Source organism: Grammomys surdaster, unplaced genomic scaffold (genome assembly GCF_004785775.1).
Source record: "Grammomys surdaster isolate TR1022 unplaced genomic scaffold, NIH_TR_1.0 125878, whole genome shotgun sequence".
Taxonomy (NCBI): domain Eukaryota; kingdom Metazoa; phylum Chordata; class Mammalia; order Rodentia; family Muridae; genus Grammomys; species Grammomys surdaster.
This window is the reverse complement of record NW_021620703.1, coordinates 3,746,603-3,773,193: the sequence shown is the minus strand read 5'-3', so window position 1 is coordinate 3,773,193 and position 26,591 is coordinate 3,746,603. Positions and strand designations below refer to the sequence as shown.

Genomic DNA, 26,591 nt, shown 5'->3' with positions numbered 1-26,591 from the left:
CGGTAGAGGGGCTGAAGAGATGGCTCAGTGGTTGGGACCAATGACTGTTCTTCAGAGCAATTCCAGCACCTACGTAGTGGCTCACACCATCTGTCACTTCAGTTCCAGGGGATCTGATTCCCTCTTCTGGCCTCGACAGGCACCAGGCATGCACATGGTGGACATACCTACATGCAAGCAAAGTGCCCATAAAATTAAATATGCACATAAAATTAAAATTAATAAGAAAACAACAATATGTTCTGTTCATGGTTACCACAGTATGCTCACTGTGTAACTTAGATGCTAAAATCCAAGATGAGATCCGAAGTAAAGAGAACAAGACAGTGAATTATCTTTACTTTTATTTGATTGTTTTCTTATACAGTTCTGGCACTGACACTTTCTTTAAAAAAAGATTGTAACTTCATGTAAATATTGAAGTTCAGTAAAATAACTTAAAAAACATTTACGTGTATATCACTAAATCTCCATAAAATAGACCATACTTTTGATACAGCATAGGCTAGCATGATTTGGTAAATGGGACAGTGGCAGTTCTCAAGAGATATTCTGTATGTCACAGGTAGGAATGAAAAGACTAAACTTGCCAAGATTTGTCAAATATTAAACAGTAGATAACATGCGCTAGAAAAGGAAATACAGTTCAAAATACATATACCTCTAACAGCAAGAAACTCCTGATGGAATAGAGATGCCTACTTAGATCTCCTAAATAGAAATGAGAACATTTCTCACAGACAGTATTGTAACATCAAGTGAGACGTAGTACAGGAGCCGCCAGAGGATCTGGACATGGATATGGGTCATAAATTTCTACTTTGGCTAGAGTTAATATTATAGTGTCTAAACTTTAAGTGAAATGGGATGTTGAATTTAGCAAAATCTTAAAACTTCATAAAGTATTGATTCGTAAGTTTGAGTACTGATTATCTGCACAGTCCACTTCTTATTTATATGGACATGACAAAAGAAACCAATCCTATGAGTCTAATTGTCTAAAATGTGAATATTAGTTGTAAACAAAGTCAATGAAGTCCTGTTGACCAGATTACTAAAGTGTTATAGACTGCACTGTACACATAGGAAGATTTAGAGATGTATACTGTTCTGAACTCACAAGCATATTATGATAACGATAAAATACTTCCTGGTACTTCTGAACATGAATATTCATAAAACAATTCTCTGAAGATTATTGGCACACATGTATTGTCTTCCCTAAACAGCATACAAGGAAGAGCTGAGCAGTTAGTTAGCTGTTTGGCATTTGCAACTGATTGCTGTTTCCCATGGAGGCAGCGCTACTGATCACCCTGGAGAACTGAAAGAACCTTACTGTGCACGAGGCCAGGATTGGTAGAAATTGATAGGGTGAAGGACGTTAAAAATTAACCCAGAGAATAATTCTGAGTCTTTTTATAGGCAGTAGCTACTTTTGAACTGTGAACTTCATCTCCAACTTTGCAGTTTAAGGTAGAATGTAGAATAATTTTCTAGAGAGCATCTACCAGGAATCCTCTACTCTTGGCCTGGCTGTACAATCTAATCCTTTTGTTCCTAGTTAGGAAAATGGTAACTGAAACTTTATCATGCTTGGTTATCATAGAAGACATGAGTAGCACTGTCTAAAACACCACTGCACTCCTGCCCCGAGAGGTATGATTATTAACGATAAATTGCAATTTTACTTCGCTCTTAAAAACTAAATGGGTCAGGTGTCAATTTTTCCCAGTCTTTCTCTCTGTTGAATGGACACTGAAGTTACAACAAAGATCTATAAACTCTGCTTTCACCGGTTTCCCACGTTAGAGTGTTAACAATTGTTAAGACTGGATCCTAAAGTGTGCTTCACTGATAAACTGTTGGAAAGATTCTGGTGGTTTTTCTCCTGGAAATACCTTTTATGTAGATCTACATGTATACTCAAAGCCATGTTTTAGATGATGACAGATGTAGGTGTAACAATCAAAATTATTACAGATGTTTACACGGAAGAAAAATATTAAGACCCGATCTTTTCAGACCAGTGCTCTACCACTGAACTGTATCCACAGACCACAACATCAAGTCTTTTTTGACATCATTTTCAACAGTATGTGCTTATATTTATACAAAATGATGCATTCTTAATTCTCCTGCACATTAGCCACCCAGCCAGATTGCAGGCAAGGTCATGACCTTCTTCACCCAATGTTCCCAAATGAAGTACACCTGTATTGGATTCGGAAAGTGTCTGGAAAGAAAGCTATCACTGCAGTAGTAAGTACACTGCTTAATATTTCTATTTTAATGTATCAGGTCAAATCATATCATATAGAAATTGTCCTACAAAATATACGCTTGATGGTTTAATAGAATAGGTGCTCAATAGAATAAAAAGCTGAAAATTTAATGTATTATAAATGTTCAGCAAATCTAAAAATCATATCTGGATTATAGAAGGTTCCTTTTCAAGTATTGAGTTGCTTTTTTACAAGTTATAAGTAAATCTTATTTGTGCCTCTCTGTCTTGTATGTTAAAGGTATGAACTACTGTTACTATGTAGATAACAAATACTTTTTAGAAATGATGAAGGGAACAGGGCAGGAAGAAGGTGGATGATTTCCCAATATTATGTTAATTTAGGGACATAAAGCTGAGAACATACATGTTTTTATGTCAGCAAGAACAGGTCACACCGAGCTTTGAGGACTATGGATTCTAGCTGTCCCTTTAAAAAAGATACCCTGTGCCAGCTCTGATGTGTGCTTAAGGCTCCATGGACCTCAAAGGGAAGAACTGAGGTAAGGGTAGGACAAGTGAGAAAACCGTATTTTAAAAGGAGCACTTTTCTCATTTTTTTCTTCCCATAATATGCTAACAATACTGCATTTGATCTTGTAAAATGCTACCGAGTTAAGAAATATCTTAAGAGATCAGAAATATCAAATAATATCCTATTAAATAATAACTTCTGCTCTCGAGAAAAATCAGTACCAATATTCTCTATAAATAAATTTCAAAGCACCTAATTTGAGGAACCTTTTCCAAAATAGTTTGTTAGTTGGTTTTTTAAAAAAAATAATGTTAAATAACCAAAGAGAGGATGTCCTCTTTTGGTTGAAGGATTTATTTGTAGGGCGGGAAATTGACTGTGTAATCTCTGGTGACCAGAGGATAACTTCCTTCGCTACAGTCTCTGCTTGGTAATTACGGTAAGAAGCAGCAAGAATAAACATTTTGGAGATTGGCAGAGATGCTTTCTTCTGTCACTAGCCATCACTCACCTGGGTATGTACCTTAACTAGATGTTTAAATCATAGTGTGCAGAATCAAACTCATGTGTTCCAAAGAGGCCATCAGATTCACCCACAGCTTTAGAAGAACACACAAATAAATGACTTTTGTGAGCAAGTAATTTTGTTTGTATCACATAGCTCTTAGCAGGGTGGTAAGAATTAGGAAGTCAGGGTTGAATGAACAGAGACACCATCAAATACTTAGAGAGATACAGTAGAAGGTCAACATGTTTTACCGACTGTGGCATTAGAACCTACTTATGCCTTTTTCCAACGGAGAAATTGCGTTTTTCTCCAGACAGAAAACCAAACCAAGTCTGAAATAAAGAAGCAGACACAGCTTCGAATTTCACTTGTGTAGCAAATTACTAAGAATGAGGAAAGAACAAGGGATTAAAAGTAGCTCACTTCCTCAGGGGGAAATCAGTAATTAGAAGTGAGGTGTGCTCCTGTCCTTAGTACACGCCAGTAAAACATCTGGAGGAAGATTTTCTAGGATTTAAATTAAATGTCAATAACATCTCCGCCACTGACTTCTTTCCTCTTGTGTAACAGAAAGAGAGAACCAGTCTGCCAGCAGCTGTCATTTAACACCAAGGAAGGCACAGAACAGCAGGAGCCAGGGTGTGACAACGTAGAGTCTGGTGTGGAAGTGACCCTGGAATACAGTTGACCACCTGGTCCTGCTTCACATTTACAATTGCATTCCAAAGTGACTAACGAATCAGAATGTATAAAAATCTGTTCTTTCTTACTTGGACAATAAAATATACTTATCAAAACATGCTAGTTTGTCTCTGCAAATATACTCATCACTGATGGAAAAAAAGTACGAAAATAACCCTTAAAAGGCCCGCTTTGGATAATGTTCAAAAGATCCCGTGTACTCAGCCTCTGAGGGAATTTCCATATCTGTGTTGGAGAAGCCAACATCTGGAAGCCAAAGGCGAGAGGGACAGCTGTGTCCTCATAGGACTTCTGAATTTGTGGGTGGAAGTTTAGATGGAATTTACTTTGTGCTGATCAGAGAAAAGCCACTACTGGATGTGAAAATTTAAGGTTAATAGGCCATGTTTTGACATTAAATATCTTTAGGTCACTTTAAATAATCCTTTATAAATATACATATATAATCTGCCTAGATTAACACTGACTGTGTTACCACTAGTAATTATATGTGGTTTAAGGAGAAAGGGATCCCAATCGAAGTCACTGGGTACAACAGCAATGTTTAGACTGTCTCAGGAAGGGCTTATACACATTTGCTTAAGAAAAATCTGTGTTCTTTTTATAGCATTTCTGTGTATGAAAATAAATATCACCACGGTTGTATTTTTCTGCTCATCAAGTCTTCTGGAATATGGAGTCGTTTGCAAGGAGTGTGGGGAGACACAGCTTGCGAGCAGGGCAGTGACCAACCGCTGGCCTTCCCGCCACATTCACTTCAGTAACTAGAAAGTCATCAGGTGAAAGTTACTCCACATCAGAAGCGTCGTTGTCGGAGAGATGATAGTTGCTTCCCTTCACACGGATGTACTCAATGTATCTCCCTTCATCCGAGTCAGCAGTGCCACATGTACATAGCCGGTGGTCGAAGAGCGATTCGATTTCCTCTAATTTTTTCCCTTTGGTTTCAGGAAGACAGCCATAGACAAAAAGCAGTCCCACAGCCGCAAATCCAGCGTAGAGGAAGAATGCTCCTGTGGTGGGAAAAGAACATGATGAATGGCCCTGGGTAGGTTTTGACTCGAACATAGCTATAGTTTGAAATGCAACCAAATGATGCCCGCTAAACTGCCTTACCTAGTTGTTTCAGTCCTGTGACTATAAAAAAAAACTTCAAACCATGCCATAGCAAATGGAAGAAAAGTAACAGAGCAGCCTCAGAGATAAGTTTCTCTGAAACTCTCAGAAGTTGCCTGCAGATCCCAAGCTGTGAAGAATTGCTCTCCCCCGTTTCCTCAATACGGTCATTAGTATTATAAGAACCAAAGAGCCCTGTTAACCAGATGTACACACGTGTCTGTCTCATCTCCTCAAAAGCATGGAAGTTCAGGAGAAATCTAGATTTCTGGGACCTGGTACAGTGATGGTCTGCTGAGTTAATGGCTCCATGGAGCTCATGGCAACTCCCTTCTCCCTGTTTCTTATGCTCACATGTGGAGGTCATCCCGTGCCTTTCTTCTAAATTCCTTTCTCAGCCTGGGATACGTGAGACCATACCTCTAAAAAATTAAACCCATCAAGAAACAAACCCCACCTAAACCAGATTCCTCCTTGAAATGCAGATTCCTAATGGCAAACTGCATCCAGGTAATTCCACTGAACAGAAAACCCTAACTGAACTAGAGGATTCCAGAGCAGGCAGGTTGGCTGTTGACTGCAGGGGTTCCAGGTGAGCCCTGTCGTTAAGCTGTAGCGCAGGGCAGGGTAGGCAGGCTACTGCACATTCTAGTCAGACAAGGATGATAATGGAAAATATAATTCCTCAGTATTTTTCTGAGAGAAATCTTATGAGAATCCTCTCTTAAATTCAAGATTAAAACTAATATTTGGGAAATATACTAGAACAGTCAATGAGCACATTTCAGTTTCAATATTCCCGTAATGGATAACTTTAATATACTGCTCTCTATGGGATTTATTTAACTATACCTGATATGGACAGGTCTTGTGCTTGTCTTACCCTGGTTACTCTTAGCAATGAATATCATTGAACAACCTTGCAATGAAAGTCTAAGTACTGATGCTTAGGAAGGAATTGAAACTTTATATCTTATTTAAAAATATTGAAAAAAATAGAGGAAAGAGGTTATGGATATTTCCATGGAAATATACCATTAGGATGCATACTTATTAATCAGGAATATAGAAACACACGTTCATAAATGATTAACCTACAGATTAAAACATGAGCCCAAAAGTCTAACGAGACTGGCCACACACCTGCTCTGTTAGTAGAACTAAGGGGCCAGGGTATTGATAGGAGGGCAGGATGGCTTCTCCCTACGTATACACTCCTGACAAAAGCCAACTCAGGCCATATCTAAGCCACACAGTCAGCTGCCCAAGCATTTTCTAACAGGACAGATTTGCTCTCACACTGCTATAAGCTCACATGGCACACATAAATGCATGCCATGCAAAACCACTGAGAAGAGCAGTCTGATCCCCTCTGATGCCTCCTACTTCACCCCAGAAAGCACTTTGCTAGCAAAAGTTTACTGAGTGAATTTTTATTATGCCAGTCTACATACAAAAAACGCTTCTTGGGCTGTTAGTCTATACAGAATGCTTCATATAGTTAGTATTCTCAAGACTCATCAATGACAAGGGGTACCTGTCATCATGTCTTGGAAACAAGTCTGTGAGCTTATAGAAACATTCTTAGCTGTTAAGAGGCATAAAACTGAATATTCTAAACATACCACCAGCTTATCATTTCCTTCTCAAAAAAACAAATGTTTCTAGATCAGTGTTTTTCAACCTGTGTGTTAAGACTATTGGAAAACACATATTTATGACGGTCTTAGTAACTGAGACAAAACTGTAATGAAATCACAGTTATGAAGTAGCAACAAAAGTAAATTTATGGTTAGGGGTTCCTTAAAACCACCGAGAATATGTTTTCTGATGGTCATTACCCACAGGTTGAGAATTGCTGTTCTAGATGTTCCAAGTGGTTAATGAGAGAGAAGATACTAAACCATCAGGTTCATAGTACAAACTACAGCAATACCGTAGCAAACGATCCCGAAGACAGAGGAAGCAGATTTGTACACTCCCTCACAGTTGTCATTCTTACACTGGTGAACATGATGCTTGCCCTCCTAGTCCCCTGACAAGAGCCAGGAGCACAGTGTTGGATGAACCACAAGCCTGGCTTTGTGGGCCTCCTGGTATACAGCAAAGGTAGGGGCATGACCAGAGCATGTGATAGGATAAAGTCTGCTGGGGAGGCATCAGAGGGGACCAAACATAGAATAAATGTCACATACATCACATGGGCTTATGGAGATATGAATTCAGTGGCTTTACATTCCGTCTTTTAAAAATTATCCCAACTTAATATCATCACAACTTATAAAATCATGTAGACAAGGCAACTATGGGTGTGGCGGATGGAGGTTTGGGAGGGGACAGAACAAGATCTTTTGACTTTAGTAAACAGAGGTTTGACATCATTCTGCAAAGAACTTGTGTAATGTGCCGTTACCCACCAGTGTTTCCCTAAAGCTGCAGACTCTACACATTTTCATTTGAAGGCTTTTGTCCCTGGGTCTGGAAGTGGTAAGTGCTGGGATCCATGGTGCCAGAATGCATGTACTGGTTGGACAGGTGGCTGGCTCGGTGTCCCAAATGGGTGAGCTACTCTCAGGCTTACATCAACTCTGTTTAGGTGTGGGACTCCATCCTTCCCATGGGACATCGCATCAGCCCTGTCTCTGGTACCTTATCATTTTCTGTTTGCTTCCTTGTTAAACCGAAAGCTGTGCTGTAAGGATTTCCATCCTGGCAGGCCTGGGGATGCTCGAGGTTAGAAGAATGGTGGGGGATATTCATATACACTTGGAGACAGGAAGCTTAGGAAAAGAGAACTCTCCCAGAATCCCTGGAGTGGTGAAACCTGTACTCATGAGGAGCCAAAGCATGAGGACATAGCCTCTCTCTCAGAAATCCAGGGTATCTAAGGATAGAATATCAGAAATAACAATGGAAGGACATTGAAAACCATACTCTCACCATAATATGTAAGATATTCAGCTGTGTGTAAAAAGGTCAAGGAAACCAGCACGTTGAAAATCCAGTTTATTCCAGCTGAGCACGCATTTCCTGTACTTCTTGCCCAGAGAGGATAGATTTCAGAGTTCACGGTCCAGGGCATTGGTCCCATTCCTGAGAAGTAAATAATGAAAGCTACAGTAAAAATCACCTATGGCGTGACACACAGTAGGCTGACTCTTCTAAGGGGGGGAAAACACAATGCAAAGGTGAACAAAGCCCTGCTTACCAGGTGCAAAGAAAACAAGATATAACACCAGGCCCACAAGTGCTGTCCAGGAATACGGGGTAGGGCAGAAACTGTAAGCCCAGTGAACATCTTCTGCTTTGAACTTGGTTTCATTTTCACACCTGAAAAACATGTCTTAGGTCAGTGTTTTAGGATGTAGCTGTGGAAATTAATTTGATTATGTTGTGATGTATTTGGAAATTCTTCAACGTCCTAAAAAAAAAAAAAAACTCAAGATACATATTTTTCTTAGAAAATTAAAATCCTGTGTCCTGAACATACATAGGCAAACAATCATATTAAATTGAGAATGAAACGTCGAGTATACATGTAAATCCACATAATTAGAGTTTTATACAATTCCAGAGTGGACGAGCCACGCACTGTTTAGTACTTAGCTGCCACAAATGAGACCTGATCTCTAACTTGAAGCGACATGAGACAGAGCAACCCTCCAGGGTTTCCTGGGTCAGTACACTGAGGTGGAAAGGTTGTAGTCTATGTAGTTATGATCCAAGAGGAGTTGAGGAAGGGAAAACCATGATCAGAATATAGTATATGATTTTTTTTAAATAAGAAGAAACAAAAACAATGCAAGAAAGCCCCATAAAATACGAAAAATGAAGATCAAAATAAAAAAGCGAAAGACTAATGTCTTCATTGTTGTTCTGTTGCTGCGAAGAGACACCATGGCCAAAGCAACTCTTATAAAAAGAATGCATAGAATTTGGGGCTTCATTACAGTTTTACACGGTTAGTCCGTTATCATCATGATTGAAACCAGACAGGAATGACTCTGGAGAAGTAGCCGAGAGCTTTACATCCTGATCCTTACACAACAAGCAGGGAAGGGAGGGGGGAGTGGAGGGGGAGGGAGAGAGAGATACAGAAACACAGAGACAGATGGAAAGAGTGAGAGACAAAAACAGACAGACAGACAGACAGACAGATTGAGAGACACAGATACAGATACAGACACAGACAGTGGGCCTGGAATGGGCTTGAAAACTTAAAAGCCTACTGCCAGTGACACACCTCTTTCAACAAGGCCACACCTCGTTCAATGAGGTCACACTTCCAAATCCTTCCTAGCAGTTACACTAACTGGGAACTGAGCATTCATATATGGGGGCCATTCTCATACAAACCCATACCATAATGCAAATGCATTCAGTCCAATATCAAAATATTTCCTATAATCTTTCAGTCTCACTATGGTTTAAAAGCCCAAAGTCTGTTCTGAGACCCATAGCCCTCTCTTAACTATAATTTCTATAAAATCAAAAAAGCACATAATTTCCAACAAACAATGGAACAGAATATACATCACCACTCCAAAAGGGTGGGAAGAGAGCACAGTTCGGAAACACCAGTCCAAAACAACAACAAAACCTAGAAGGGTTAACTTCAGAGTTCTGTATCTCTATGCCCAAGGATACATCTGTCTTCAGATATCCAATTCCTTCCAGCTTTGTTGACTGCAACAGTTTTCCCTCTTTTGGGCTGGTCCACACCCTGTCTGAAGCACTCCTTAGCAGTCAGGGCCTGGATCCCAGTGGCAATCCTAAAGGCCTGGTATCTCCAATATCTTGGAGTCTTCAACATAATCTGGACTTTATCTTTACAACTTCATTCTGGGACACCCCTGCCTTGTGGTTGGCCTCAGCAGCTTTCCATAACCATAGAGGAAGATTCCAAAACCCCTTTCTTGTGTCCTCTAAATCCAGAACCACGTGACCAGAGCTGACAAGTTCTGCTTTTTGTTGGGGCTGGAACCTTGCTGTCGCCTAGAACTACATTTCCATAAACTTTCTGTTGTTGTTTGGACCGAGGAAATACCTCAGTGCTTTCCCTTCACAGGTTAAAGGATTAGTTCCTGGGGTGTTGCCAGGAGGGTATCATTCCTATTCTTCCATTTAGCATCAGGCTTTTCATTAAATGCCTCACCTTCTTGCGCACAAGACTTGACTACATTTTCTGGTGTTCTCTTTCTCTTCAAACTGTACAGTTTGTGTTTCTCTTTGCCCTCCTTGCTCTTTTTCATTATTGATCTGTGAGAGATGATCCTCAGGGAATGAGAGAGGGAGACTTGGCCTCATCCCTCTCCTAGGCAAAAAGGGAGAGCTGGCCCTGGTGATGCAGTCACAGTATGGATGAATGGCTGACCAACACAGCTCTACCTTGGCCCAGATTCAGGGCTTTGAGTTGGCTTATTCCAAGATCTCCCCCATCTATGAACTGCTAGAGCAACTGACGTACATATCCAAAGCTGCAGGATCACCAGGACAGAGGGCAACAACAGGATATCTGAGAGCAGAGACCAGGTGAGGATCCAGTGTAGACAGTGTAGTAGAAACCAGAGGCCTCAAACCAGACCAGTGACTCATTGCCATGAACATTTGCAAGTAAAGCTGTTTGGGCAAAAGGCTATACTATGTGACACACCATGACATGCCACCGTTTCCAGGGCAAGATATTTTTTGTTTGTTTTATTTATTTTTTTATTCTTATTTTTGTTGTCCTTTGTGGAGGAGGTTGCCAGGGTGGATATGAAGGGGCCAGGAGATGAGGGGGATTGGGGTGTATGATGTGAATTTCACAAAGAATAAAAAAAAAAGTTAAAAAAACTAATGAACACTAATAACCATGTGACAGTTAACACTAAGCTGTCTTAAGATGTCCTCTGGCAATAACATTAATTCAAAACTCTTCAGTTTAGTTTCAGACATATTTTTCGCTCAAGGGTAAAATGCAGACACATTCTTTGCCAAAATATCACAAGAATGGTCTATAGGCTAGTTGATAATATTTTTCCTTATGAAACATCTTGAGAGCAGGGCCTACATATTCCAAAACACCCTTAGGATTAATATCTTCCAAGTTCCTATTAGAATTGTCCTGCTTGAAGTTTTAAATTGTTTTTATAGTTCAAAGTCCCAAAGTGTTCCAATAGTCTTCCATACTACAGTCTTCTTCAGACCTGTCACAGTAATAAATACCCAAGTCCCTAGTACCAACTTCTGTCTTAGTTACAGTTCTATTACGATAAAGATACACCATTATCAAGGTAACTCTTATAAAAGGATCACCACATCAGGAATCAGACTGGCATGGCACTGGAGCCATAGCTAAGAGCTTTACACTTTGATTTACAGGCAGGAGAAAGAGAGAGGGTGAAGGGGCCGTGTATGACATGGACTTTTGAACCCTCACAGTCCACTCTATGATATACCTCCTTACAAAGCCACACCTTCTAATCCCTCCCAAACAATTCCACTAACCAGGCATCCAGCATTCAAACATATGAGCAATGATAGGAGCCATTCTTATTCAAACCATCACAACCAATAAGACAAAAAAAAATGCCAAAACAAAGCAAAATGAAACAGAAGCCCTCAAAATTACCATTGAGTTTGTTTTGTGTTGGCCAACTCATCCTAGATATGATGCCTAGCCTTTAGAATGGTTGATACATTCAGTGAAAAGTGATTGTGTTAGTCGGGGTTCTCTGGAGTCACAGAACTTAAGGAATGTCTCTCTATATTAAGGGAATTTATTGTAATGATTTACAGTGTGTAGTTCAACTAACCCAACACTGGGCAGCTGTGAATGGAAAGTCCAAAATCTCTTAGTTGCTCAGTCACATGAGGCTAGTTGTTTCAGCTGTCCTCTGTATAAGCCAGAATCCTGAAGAAGTAGGTTCTAACACATGTGCTGTAAGTAAGTGCAAGCAGGCAAAGAAGAATGAGTCTTCTTTCTTCTGTTGTCCTTGTGTTGGCCTCCAGCAGAAGGTGTGGCCCAGATTAAAGGTATGTACTGCCACGAGTGGATCTGGAGCTTGCTCTGTCCTAGGCTGGCCTTGAACTCAGAGGTCAGTCTCCTGGGATCAAAGTCATCTACTACCTTGCCTGAGTCTAAGCTTTTTATGGCCACTATTCTTCAAGATCTCCATGTCAGTATCCAGGTCAGAAGCCTGTGTCCTCCAGTTTCAAGATCCATTTCTGGATTGTAGTTCATTCCAGGTGTAGTCAAGTTGACAACCAGAAATAGCCATCATACCGATTTTCCCTTTGCCAACAGGTACCAATTACAGCTACCCTCTCAGTTAGGGGTGTACAATTCCCCCTCTCAGTGCTAGAACTGTGTCTAGCTTGAATCTGTACAGTGCTTGTTTATGCTGTAAATCTTTGTGATGAATCCTGTTGTATCTAGAGGACAGAGTTTCCTTGGAGTCATCTATCACTTCTTCCACATAACTTTGTGAGCCATGAGGAGAAGGATTTGATTTAAAAAGAAATTTAGAACTTAGTTTTCCAAAGTCTCTTACTCTCTTCTAATTGCCCAGTTGCAGATTTCTGTGTTACTTCTCATATACTATAAGGAGAAGATTCTCTGAAGTGGGTTGAATGAGTCCCTGATCAATGGGTATAGCTGTATGTCATTAGGAGTCATTTTATTGGTATGTCCTTTAGAAGAATAGCAGGATTTCCTCTAGCCCTGCGACCTACATGTTCTCAGGTTCTTGGAAACCTCAGTAGTGTCAAGAATGGGTTCCATCTTATAGAGTGAGTCTTACGTCCAATAAAAATGTGTTTCTTCCCTGTAGTTCTTGTGCCATTATTGCACCAGTATGTATAATGGGTAGGTTGGTACTGTAGCTGGGTGATCCTGGTGATTACCTTTCTCTGTAGCATTCAGAGTACCTTCCAGAACCATGAGTGCTAGCCAGTGGGGGTGAAACTTCTAGCTGGCACTACTTTTTCCAAAGATAACATGAACGTTATGTACTCACTTATAAGTGGACATTAGCCATAAGGTACAGGATACCCACACTCCACTCTACATACCCAAAGAAGCTAAACAAGAAGGATGCTTGAATCTCACTTAGAAGGGGGAATAAAATAATCATAGGAGGCAGATGGAGGGAGGGAACTGGGTGGGAGAGGGAGAATGGAGGGGGCCAGTGTTCAGGATCAGGTGTGGGGAGAGACAGGAGAGAAGGCCAGAGGGCCAAGAGAATGAATGGAAATCTGCAGCATGGTGTGTATATGTGTAGGGGGGGGGATCATGGAGGTTCCCAGCAATCAAATGGGGGTAACCTTAGCTGAGACTCACAGCAGTGGGGATATGGGACCTGAAGAAGTTATCCAGGCAGGACCCCATTGGAGTTACAGGGGCAGCAATGTACCCACAGAACATTGATTCCAAATTTATTCTATCTACAAGAAATATAAGGACAGGGGATGGAGCAGAGACTGAGGGAATGACCAACCCACAACCGGCCCAACCTGAGACCCATCCCACTGGCAAGCACCAATCCCTGACTCTATTAATGATACTCTGTTATGCTTGTGGAAAGGAGCCTAGAAGTTATGTCTTCTGAGAGGATCCAGCCTGCAGGAAGACCAACAGAGTCAACTAACCTGGACCCTTGTGGGTTCTCAGAGACTGAACCACCAATGAAAGAGCATACACGAGCTAGACAAAGCATAACCTCACATTTCTACTTACTGAAAACCTTAGAACGTTTCTTTCTTCTCCAAAGAGGAAACGTTCCTGGGTCTGACTTTGGGAAAGGAATGGAGTGTATTCATTAGAAGGGGTGATTTTCTAGTTTTATTTCTGGTGCACAGGACTTCATGTAGGTGTTATAGGCAAGCTATCAATCACTGTAATTCAGTCATCTCTGACTTGCTATAGAGCCTGTATGATACCTCTCCTATTCTGTTGGGTTGTCTGCACACTCTTTCTTTGCTAACTGACTATTGTAGACCACGAACAAAGCGTGTTTTGTTTATTCTTGCCCTGGGACTGTGAGGTCTAGGGACAAGATCACCAAGCTACAGCCTCAAAACTAGAGGTTAGCTCTGATAGTTCTTTTAGTTATGGGAATTTATGATGAGATCACACTAAATTTGAATGTGGGCATGGAGGTGTGCATAGGGGAGCACAGAGTGTCCCCCAGGAAAGGACATCTTTTATTCTTTTTATTTATTTATTTATTTTTTTAAGTCAAATCGTAATTTTTACTTAGTCATACAGGGGTTATAAACACAGAAAGGCAGGATGTGGGGAAGGGGATGACACCAAAGCGTGGGTGTTCATGGGGAGTACAGATATCTTTCAGGGTATTGTCCTTTGATTGCTTGGTATTTTATTTTCTTTCTCAGATAAGAATAAAAGCAATCAAAGAACAATAATAATATGCATTTTTATATTTATATTTATTTTTAATTATATTTGTATTTATGTATATAGGGTGTCTGGGGTTATGTGCCCATGAGTGCAGGTGCCTGTAGAGACCATGGGATGGCATTGTAGCCCCTGAATCTGGAATTACAGGCAGACACGAGCATCCCTATATAGACAATGGGAACCTAACTTGAGTCTTCTGCAAGAGCAGCAAGAAGTCTTGTGGCCGTTTGAATGAGAATGCTCCTCGCCCCCATAATACTCAGGCCTCAGTTGGTGGAACTGTTTGGTGAGGATTAGGAAGTGTGGCCTTGTTGAAGGAGGTGTGATACTGTAGGTAGGCTTTGAAATTTCAAAACCCCACACCATTTCCCAGTCACTCTTCTCCTCTCTTCTCTCTCTCCTTCCCCTTCCCCCTCCCTCTCTTTGTTTTGTTCTTGTGGATCAAATGTAACCTCTCAGCTACTGTCCAGCACCCTGCCTGTCTGCCTGCTCACATTATGGTCATGGATTCTGTTGAAGGTAATATTTAACGCGGCAGCACCCAATCTGTCTTGTGGTACAGGGACACCATCTTCCCGATTAGGCAAGGCCTGAGGCCATGAGTGGCTGCTTGTTCTTGCTGCTGCTCGGCTCAGGTCACCGACTCAGGAGGGTCAGAAGCTCCAGCCCTGCCACCCACGAGACACCAGGGTGGGAGATGGCTCTGCCAATCTTCCACATTCTCTCCACAAGGCTGGGCTGAACCCAGACCATCCCGCCATCCACATGGTACCAGGTAGAAATGAGACTCTAATGTTTAAAGATTATCCAATAGCTTTATATATTTGATAATGCTCAAATATCAAGATGTCCACACTATTGGAAGTGTTAACCAATTAACTAACCCAGATATAAGTTGTTACCCAGTACTGTTTTCGATACATGCATGGCCCTCCATGGCTCCTACATTTCTGTCCTAGCTCCTCCTTTTCCTTCTCCTTTTCCTCTCCTCACTCCACCTACCTCTCAAACGGCCCAATCAATGAACTTTGTACAAATGTAGTGGGATGGTATCTCTCTACAGGATTCACCCTCTTGTACCGTAAGCTTCAATACCAATAAACCCTTTTGTAAGTTGCCTTGGTCATGGTGCATTGTCACAGCAGTAGAAAAGTGGCTAAGACAGCTGTAACCACAGAAGCATCTCTCCAGATCCTCTAGTTTTCAGAAGCAATGCTAACTTCTGAGTATATCGAAAGAACTAGGAAGAACTTACTGTTTAAAAAGTGACTCACTACTTAGAAGTTACAGTTCAGTAGTGAACAGCTCAAGTGACTGGTTCAAACCCTAGCAGAGAAAGCCTAGAAGGGCTAGCAGTAAAATCTAGTGTTGCTAGCCCTACTGTAGGGCACACTCAGCACCCATAGATGTGGGATAGTGTGATGGACATGGGGACAGTCTGAAACTGTTAGAGTATCTAAGGGACTCCAAATGTGGGCAAGAGGGCCCCTTTTCTTTTGTTTCCCTTTAAGATTCTGGAAAATTTACTTTTAGTTTGTTTGAACTCGGCCAGAACAGGGCATGACACAAAGGGAAGTCACAAGGGGACACCTCTAATGTCCTAGGTAACCTTTGCTCACATGCAAACCCTGTCTCCCTAAAGGAAAACAATGGCCGATGAGGTTGAGGAGGTGGTGTGGACCACCATATCCTTCCTAACTCAGTTACCAAGAAGAAGGAAACTGGGTCCTGCAGACAAACAAGGTGTGGAGAGGAAGGTTGATTTCTTGCCTAAGGATAAAAATAGGCCCTATTCATAAATCTATTAGTAGCTATAACATCCTTGAAGCCGCATTGTTTTCATTATCTTCTCAAACTGCTGGTCTCCATGACAGCAACCTCATACTGTTTTTGCCTATTTCTCCATTGGGTTCCCTTTTACAGTTATCTTTTGTATTTTTCCACGAGCTCAATAGATAGCCATCACGTCTGCTTTCTGGAGCCTCGGATTAGCATCATGGTGTTAACGTTAGAACATCACATTAGAACTTATATTTTTTTAATATCAAGTTTGTCTCTTTTAGGATATGGTGGCTTCAGGCTTAAACTCCTCCTTCGGATACAGAGATTTCAAGCAAGGACCCAGAGCCTCCCCTCCAACCAGTAGAGCAGGGAGTTTCACAGGGAGGGTAATATCCCCCTCATCGTCATGCATAGAATTATAGACACGGATCACCATCCTTCAGCTCCCTTCCAATCATTCCTGAGACCACAGCTCTAAGCTGAGGCTCTGGCTGAGTCACCCATACTGGGCCGGGATGCTGGTGGTCCAGGGACCTTGGAGCCATTCATGTTCTTGTAAGGAAGTCCTTGTCCACAATCCTATAAATAAAGTTCAATAAACTGACTGGATCTCTAAGCTAGATTTGGTGGAATTGTTTCTTTGGTCTGCTGTAGGTTCCCAAATAGGTGTGAATATGTATTGGTTCATATTTCCTCTGGTTGAGCCATAGACTGATGAACTCAAGAGTCTCAAAACTTTCTAGTAAAGCAGTGGCTAAGTTTATTATAAAGTAGTCATTATAACTGAATGTATAAAAGCTCCTGGGAGTGAATGACCATTGGCAAACACCCCCCCCCCCCCCGCAGTAGTATTAAGACACTCCTGTGCCTTTCCCAGGCTGACGCTGTGGAGGCATCCTACTTGGCCCAGCTTTGCTGTTCCTCCTGCTCATACGTTCTGGGGTTCCTCTGAGAATCATTCAAAATCCATTTCCTTGCTACTTCTTTTTCTCGGCTTCTGGTTACCCCTCCTTAATTCTCCTCTCCTTTCATTTCTTGTCATGATCAACCACACAAAGAAAGCTAGAGTGCAAAGGGGTCAGGGCCAGCTTCAACTGAGGTGGGTACTGATTTAATTAAAAGAACTGCGGGTCTCAGAATGTATGCCTGTGAAGCAACATGTGCATAGAAGCCTGGGTTCGATCCCCTGGGTTTTCCCCCAAATAACAGCCTCAAGTTCCCGTATACATTATGAGATCCATGACTCATGTGAAATACAGTGGGTTTAATTAGATAGAGGTCATTGAATAAAGCCAGACACCTACAGCAGAGACATAAATTCGAACACCGTGTCTGGTATGATCGCTTCACAATAATGAAAATGAGGTCCACTGGGTTTGACTGACTCACTGGGAAGCTCAGAACACAGGCTTAATCCGAACCAATCTTCTGCAGCTCTGCCCTCTGCTGGCATGCAGCAAACGCTCGGGAGGGCTCTAAGGTACCATTTTTGCCAGCTCCTGAGTCCTAAGAGAAATAATTGCTGGAATGCATCTCATTCTCTAGCTGAGACAAAGGCACACATTGTTTATGTCCGGGATATGGATTCTGGGCTAGTCTACTTTCCTGATACCAGTGGTATTTCAAACATCTAGTCTTCATTATGAAGCTCAAAACTAAACTTCTAAACTGAAACACATGCTTACACACACACACACACACACACACACACTTCTGGAAGTCCTGGTAACTTGAGATTGCCTGAGCCCCCTGTAGATACTGTTTAATATGACTTTGCTACAGCCAGCCATGCTACAGCCACTCATTGTTCTGATATTGTGGACAATATGTAATGCTTGGCAAAATGTACACATTTTTTTGGCAAAACAAAATGAATGAATAAGTGAATGAAGAAAGACAACAAATTTAGAGTCAAATATATTGGTTATCATTGATTTGACAATTCATTGATAATAAGTCAATAATACTTTAACAATTCAAATCATTTAAAGCTAAAACAACACAAGAGTAAATAAAACCAACAACACATTTTATCAGGGCTAGTATTATTTCTCTGGAGCAGAGTTTGGTGTGCCGTGATGGGACTCAGGGTGGCTATGGATACTGTCGCCCTCCAGGTCCAATTCAGAGACCTGAGGACTTTCCACAAAGACTAATGCTCTTAACCGGACCGTTACTGCTCTGGGCTATTTGGGAATTATATGACCCTCAATATATAATAATAGTTAATTCCAGGAAGGATGGAATGTCTATTACCTTCCTTCTTCCTTCCTTAGGCTCACAGGCAGTTCATTGCTTAGATGTTTATCATAGATATTAAGATACTTTTATTAGTTCTCACGAAGTCAATCTGGGGCCATTTTTCTACACTGTACTGTGAGCATCCGAGGAGACAGCTATGCCTTCCTGTTTAACTGCAATTGTAACTGCAGCATAAGGAGTTGCATCCTTACACCTTGTAAATATTTCACAGTCCATCCACACCATTATGAGCCTTAAGGATGTCAAGCCACAGCAGCACCTGATTCTGTTTCCTTCCACTGCAAACACTGCCTGCATAGACCCCTTGCTCATCTCTCCCTGCAGATGTGTGGGATGAATGGAGGCTAATTTATCACTGTAGGCTGACTCGATGCAAACAATAACTTTGGGAGTTTTAAATTCTGTTTTTAATTCCATTGTACAGCTAATACAGCTGTTTCCTATCTAGTGCATACTCTGGCTACCTCAGTAAACTTGTGTTCCCAACAGAAATGCCATGATTAAATTGAATCTTCACTTGATGGAACTGACTGGTATTTGTACAGAGGAGTTATATATAAAAAAACCCCTTCATATATATAAAATCATTTACCTGTAATAGCTATAGCATCATGGCTCTGCTTATGTATATGAGGCATGTTAAATTATTTATATATATATTATAATATCTAATATAATAATATATAATACACACACACACACACACACACACACACACACACACACACACATATATATATATATATATATATATATATATATATATATATATACACATACACTTTCCAAAATTACACAGCAGGGGCATTTGAACCTCGTTTTACTCCTTTTGTTCTCCCTCACCATAATTATCCCTCTAGTTCAGGTATGTATAGAGACTTCTTTCCAGAGTGCTTTTCTTTTTGGAGAATTATAATGGAAACAGGGATGGGATGAAAAGTGTCATACACCTCCCAAGTTAGCATTCTTTCCACATTGACAGGAAATAATGCATTGACGCCATCAGCTAAAGTGAGTGGGGCAAAATGCTTCTCAGAAAGTGCGAGCCTGTCAGCAGAACCGAGCCTCTGGCCCCCACACACTCTTCCGACTCAGGATCAGTTTTGATCCTATCCCATAATTAGAACAGAAAGGATGCTTATGCGAGCTGGAAATATCCCATAATGACTTCAATAACTAGAAAATTCATTTGTGGTGGCTCATGTCCGACAAGGAGAGCACTCATTCAAATGTAATAACAGGGTGCTGCCTGGCAGTTCCTAATAATGGATTAAAACAAGAAGCTACATAATGATTTTCTTGATGTAGTCATGTCGGTAAGGAATTAAAAAATTCCCCGAGAAGTTACTTAAGTGCTTGAAGATGTCTAGAAAGTCTCAGAAATGATTTCATATATAAATACCATCATTAGCTACTAACATAGGAATTGTCTACGTGACGAGAAGAGGGGAGGCCAGTATCGTGAAGCCAATAGCTGTACGGTATGCTCACGTGTCTGTCTCACTTTACTAAGAGCTAAACACAGTAGCTGCACAGTTAAGCATCTTAACTGTGATTCTCTTTTTCTGCCTGATTCATAGAAACCCCTGAAACACCCCACTGACTGTCAATAACGAAACAAACTAAGACTTATCTCAATTTTTCTAAATAGTGTAACAGCTGTATCCATGTCGACCTATAATGGTTACTCTTCATTGTCAACCTGACTGGGATTTACAATGACTATGGAAACCTGAACCCCATTGCCTAGCTCTGGGCTGGCTCTTCAGTCTGGAGGAAACTTGCAGGAGCCCAGGAGCGCATCTTGCCTCCCATGGAAACTTTCTCAGTCCCCAAAATTAACCAGCTTGGAACCCTGCCTGACTACCCACCCTAGTCACATCTGCCCATCATCCCAGTTGGTCCATCTGGGACACAGCCTGCAGAGTAGGGTCTACCCAGAGACAGCATGCAGAATGAGATCTGTCTGAGACACAGCCAACAGAGTCAGGTACCCAGACCCCATTATCTGGTTCATAGCTCCCTAAAACTTCCCAAGAAGTCCTGCTGCTATCAGGATCATCCAGGCAACATAAGAGGAAAACAACTGCCTAAAAGACAAAGTAATAACACAATTAACAAGACCCATGGCAAGTTGGCACCACAGAGCTCAGCTATTCTGCTACAACAAACCCTGGATATCTTAATGAAACTGAAGCACAGGAAGAGGATTTTAAATTCAATCTTTAAAAGATGCTAGAGGCCTTTAAAGAGGACATGAATGAATCTCTTAAGGAAATACAGGAAAATACATTCAAACCAGTAGAGGCGTTAAAAGAGAAAGCAAGTAAATATAAAGAAATGCAGGAAAATATAATCAAACAGTGAATGGAATAAAACTGTTCAAGACCTGAAAAGGTAAACGGAAGTAATTACACACACACACACACACACACACATACACACCCCCCCCACACACACACCCAACACACACACTCTGAGGCAATCCTGGAGGTAGAAAACCCAGAAAAGAAAACAGGAACTACAGACTTAAGCATCACCAACAGAATACAGGAATTGGAAGAGAGAATCACAGGTGTTGAAGATACAACAGAAGAAATCAATATATCAGTCAAAGAAAATGCCAAAGCATAACAGGAAAAGAAAGAGAAGATTCCCAGTTCAAAGGCCCAGAACTATCTTTCAAGAAAATCATAGAAGAAATTTCCCTAACTTAAAGAAAGAGATGCCTATAAAGGTACAAGAGATGTGTAAAACACCAAACAGATTGGACTAGATAGAAAATCCTCCTACCACCAATAACCAGAACACGAAATATACAGTACAAAGAAAGAATTAAAAAAGAAGCAAGGGAAAGAAGCCAAGTAACATATAAAGGCAGACCTATCAGAATTACATCGGATTTCTCACCTGAGACTCTAAAAACTAGAAGTACCTGGGCAGAGGTCCTGAGAATGTCAAGAGACCAGATGTCAGCCCAGACTGCTATACACAGCAAAACTTTCAATCACCATAGATGGAGAAACCAAGACATTCCATAGCAGAAGCAAATGTAAGCCATACTTTTTAGTAACTTGGCTCTACTGAGAATACTAGAAGGAAAACGCCAACCCAACGAGGGCAACTATACTCAAGTAATAATTAATTTCATACCATTAAAACCAATAGAAGAGAAACATACACAAACACACACATATACACACACACTCAACCACAACAAATATCAAAGTAACAGGAAGTAACAATCATTGGTCATTAATATCTCTCAACATCAGATACAGGCTAACAGAATGGATGCCATAAACAGAATCCATCATTCTGCTGTATAGAAGAAACACATTTCAGCAACAAAGATAATCATTATCACAGTATAAAGGTCTAGAAAAAGGTTTTCCAAGCAAATGAACTCAAGAAACAATCTGGAGTAGCCACTTTAATGTCTAATAAAATAGACTTTCAACAGAAAATAATCAAAAGAGACAGGAAAGGACATTTCATATTCCTCAAAGGAAAAATCCACCAAGATAACATCTCAATTCTAAATATCTATGCACATGCAAAGACACTCACATTTGCAATAGGAACATTACTAAAGCTTAAATCACACATAGAACTCCACACATTAATAGTGAGAGACCTCAACACTCCACTCTCACCAGTGGACAGGTCATTGAGACAGAAACAAAAAAAAAGAGAAATAATGAAACTAATAGAGGTTATGATTCAAATGGGCCTAATAAACAGCTACAGAATGCTTCACCCAAATGGAAGAGAATATACCTTCTTCTCTGCACCACACCAAACCATCTCCAAAATTGATCATATAATCAGTCACAAAGTAAGCCCCAATAGGTACCAGAAGATCAAAATAACCCCATGCATCTCATCAGATCACCATGGATTAAGGCTGGACTTCAATGAACCAACCCACTGAGAGGGTTCCAGAACTGATACAGAGAAGTGGACATAGATTTGTAATTTGTAATTAATACCTGCTTGCAAACAAAACTAAGTTTCCTCCAATGGGGTCTCATTAGATATCTCAACCACACCTTAGGGCAAGCCCTGTGCCCAGGAGTAGATGGCCAACACAACATGAAGGTAATGGTATTTGTGTGTGTGTCTGAATGTGTGTGTGTGTTTTGTCTCATATTGCTTTGTTTGGGCATTTTATGTCTTACTGATCTTTTGATTCTTTATTTTGGTTACAGTTTTTGTGTATGTGTGTGCTTTTTGGTTTTGTTTGTTTTTAAACGACAGAGAAAAAGAAAATGCTTGGAATTGGGTGGGTAAGGAGGTAGTAGGATGGATCTGGGAATGATTAAGGAAAGGTAAACGCATGATCAGAACACATACATAAACATGCGCATGCGTGCACAGACACACAGACACATACACACACGTACACACACACACCCCTACATATATACACAAACTTTGTTCAAATACAAAAGAAGCAACTCACTTTTTAAAATGTGGTTTGTAAGTGAATACAGAATTCTTCAGAAATATGAATGACTAATAAATATTTTGAAAGTAAAGGAGTTGTTTGCGATTATATTTAAGAATTGAGAACAGCCCTGCTTAGTGTAAAACTGTAAACACTGGATAGTGGAAATAATTCACTTTACTACTTGCATAAACTCTGCTGCCATAAACATACTACATCTCATCAGGCCAAGAGAAGCCAGCATCCGGATTTCTCTCCATCTTTAACTCAGAGCAACAATGGTATAATTATCTTTAAGTACATTGTAAAATGCTAACATTTCCAGTGTACACTGAATTCATTTCTGTTCTGCATTTCCTGAGCTATAATCATAACCATAATGTTATTTTTCAGTTTTAGTTCAGAACTATATTCTTTTTATTTGAATTCAACAATTCTCCTAAAGAATGGAGTTTTCTTTTTTTTTTTTTTTCCTTCCACCAAACCCCAGGAATATGGAAATACTGTGGAGGTGGTGGTTTGACAACATGAGGAGAGAACTGATAACATCTCTTCTGAGGTAACTAAGCATTTCAGTCAGTTTCTCATGGGTCACGAAGACAGTCTCACTCCTCTTGTGGTCTGCTGACAGACAGAAACATAATGGTTGCAGGTTGGCCCGGCAGAAGCAAGTTCTTGGAAGGCCTTGTGACAAGCTGCATGTTCTCAAAGCAAAGGTACAGTGTACTCAATGAAAGGGGTTTGCACGAAGAAATGCCCACTCCCTGGCAGAGGGACACAAGAGAAAGTGCTTGTTGTGTCAGGCATTCAGGGTAAGACACAGCAGATATAGACACAGACATGGCTGTATGTCTAGATTTGGATATTTTATGTTTCCTCTAGCTTCAACCGCCATCCTGAGGATTTCTACCTCAGGAAAATAGAGTGGTGTGAGGCTTCAGTAAACACTGAACAAGGACATCCAAGTGAGGAAAATATAAAAAATACAGTGTGTTCAAGAAGAGCAAAGCCCCCTAGAAGGCAGCACAGACAGTAGGTATTAAACAGTAAGTTCAGATAACAGCAGACCATTATACAACTCGTCATTTTGAATAGGCCCTAGACAAAGATCTGCTCTCCCCACCCCCACATAGCAGAGTATCCTCCTTTGGCATATAGATAATTTATTTATCAGTAGCTCGGAGAAACCCATTTCAGATCAAAGCACTGTTCCAAAATTTCAAAAACTTGTGCCACATAAACTTCAAGGTTCTCTCTCCAAGTTGAAATTTCCCTATGACAGGATCAGTTCCTGGGACTCATGCTAACTGCCAGTACACAGAGCTGCACTCGTCACTTCAGGGACCTCACTTTAACTGTGGAAAACTTGCCCCAGAGGACCTGCTCGGGCGTGGCAGGGCTTCTCAGAATCTGAACTTGTCAGTTCGTCGTAGCCCAACCCTTCTATGAGTTCTTGAGGGGACCAGAGGAAGAGCTGTTACATTTGACCTTTGACAAAACTGTATCTGACCTTCTAACATGGGCACTTTCCTGGGCCTCCCATCAACTCTCCCTGATCATACAGGGGCTTTGTTCTATCTATGCCCAAGAATGAAGGCACTTGGAATTTTAAGCCATGTTGGGGGCTTTCCTAAGTGCCAAGCTGCCTATATAGGTCATTAAGCTTGGTGGCACAGAACTGGCTCCCTTGCCTTTGGGGTGCTATATCTGTGACACTCTTGGTTGGCAAGCCTCTAATCTTATGCTGGAGGCACAATCCAAAGTCCCAGGGTCTGAAGGGCCTGCCATGGGGTCTCAGACTCTGCCCCTCCAAACTCGAGATTTACCATTTCTCATGTGTACCCTGTGAGGCCAAACCAGAAGGAGCTTCAGTCTCTGGCTCCTCCTCCAACTCTACAAACTCTCATGTCTTCTTCCCTCAGGATGCTACAAGACCCAATCCATTCTAGGGACTCCATTCTGCAACTCTTCCTCCAAGGCTGGACAATTCCCAGCTTGCCACTTACCCTCTCTATTAGTATGTCCTCTCTTTTAGTCTTCCCCCCGCAGTATGGCTGGGATCTTGTGTCCTCTCTTTTAGTCTTTCCCCCCAGCATGGCTGGGATCTTGTGCTTAGGTTCCTTTCCATTGTCATGATCACATTTCTTATCTGTCTCCCTAAAGAAAAATCACCCAGAAGAGTCCCCGACTTCAGTCTAATGGTTGGGTGTAGGTATCTGTATCTGAATTAGGGGAAGGATTGAAGAAGCTGAAGGGGAGGGTGGGCCCCATTGGAAGACCAGCAGTCTCAACTAACCCAGCCCCCAGGGAGCTCCCAGAGACTGAGCCACCAATCAGGTAGCATAGGGGCTGGCACTAGCCAGCCAGCATTCCCTACAACCCCAGACACATATATAGCAGCGGGCTGGCCTCAGTGGGAGAAGATGGCTTAATCCTCAAGAGACTTGAGGCCCCAGGGAAGGGAGTGGACTGGTGGGTGGGGTACTCTCTGGGAGGCAAGGGGGAGGAGGAATGGGATGAGGAATTGTGGGAAGGGGGACTGGGAAGAGAGGACAATGGCTGGAATGTAACTGAGTAAAATTTTAATAATAATAATAATAATAATAAATGAAAAAGCATCCAAAGTTTCACTTCTAACCACTGTGACTTTCATTCTTCTTTTCCGGTTCCAGTCCCTTTCCACTTTCTCCAAAAGGCCTAGGACCTCAAATAACACAAGAAATCTCTGAATAAGGCTTCTGCCTCTGCCTACTCTCAACTCGTATGCAGCCTCTTCCTTTGAATGCATCAAGTGCATCTCCCGCACACGCTCCGGGAGAACGCTTGTCTCTCTCTCCCCAGCAGTTTCCTAGCTGATCATAAACAGTCCTTTCTCAAATACCCCGCGCTGAGGGCCAGCTTCCTTGTCGGCTCTCAGGAGGTACCTCAGTCCTTCGTTCACAACACCGCCCTTTCTCTTCCAAACATTTCGTCCAGATGAATTGCATTTCTTTGTACCGTTTTATTTCTTTGACATTTTAGATGGCTTCTTAAACATTTTTTTCTGTCGTTGTTTCAGGCCTCCAGTTATCCTGACATACTGGAAATATTCTATTGCGAGTATCTTCCAATATATCCCAAAGCCGAGAGACGTAAGGTGACCCAAACATGCAATGACGGTGATAAACGGCCACTTCTGCTCCCTCTGCAGCCCCACTCCTTTCTCCTGCACGATTCCTTGGGAAAATCAAGGCGGCCCTTCTTCTGTGAGGATGAGAGGATATGCCTTTGCATGGAATTGTGGGAGTAAGAGCATGGCCGTTGCATCTAGCAAACAAAGCAGGGCATGGCTTTGGAAGAACACCAGATAACTTCTGTTGCTCAGTGTTCAGATTTTTCTGGTTGCCTTTAAAGAGAGTTTTCCTTTTGTTTGTATCACGATTCAAGTAAGTTCCATTTCTTCATAACTGTCTGTTTTTATTGTGGGGGAGAAAAATGAAGGCACTTCAGGGAGGTTTTTAAATTCCACCTCAATGCTCTGTAGATCCCAATAAGACTTCCATTTGACTTAAATTTTAAAACAGTGACTTGGAAGGTATAATTGGAAGCATTAATTACAAGAACTTCTAT

General features: G+C 41.3%; 1 protein-coding gene across 1 annotated transcript in view; it reads right to left on the bottom strand.

The window, feature by feature from the left end:
• Positions 1-322: 322 nt before the first annotated feature.
• Slc2a13 (solute carrier family 2 member 13) overlaps positions 323-26,591 on the bottom strand; it is a 296,488-nt gene continuing 270,219 nt past the window's right edge. Inside the window, exons 8-10 of the mRNA XM_028752170.1 lie at positions 8,294-8,415; positions 8,026-8,178; positions 323-4,982 (exon numbers count right to left, since the gene is read on the bottom strand). Coding sequence (XP_028608003.1) covers positions 4,756-4,982; positions 8,026-8,178; positions 8,294-8,415 — 502 coding nt within the window. The 3' untranslated portion in view covers positions 323-4,755. The remainder of the gene's footprint in view (positions 4,983-8,025; positions 8,179-8,293; positions 8,416-26,591) is intronic.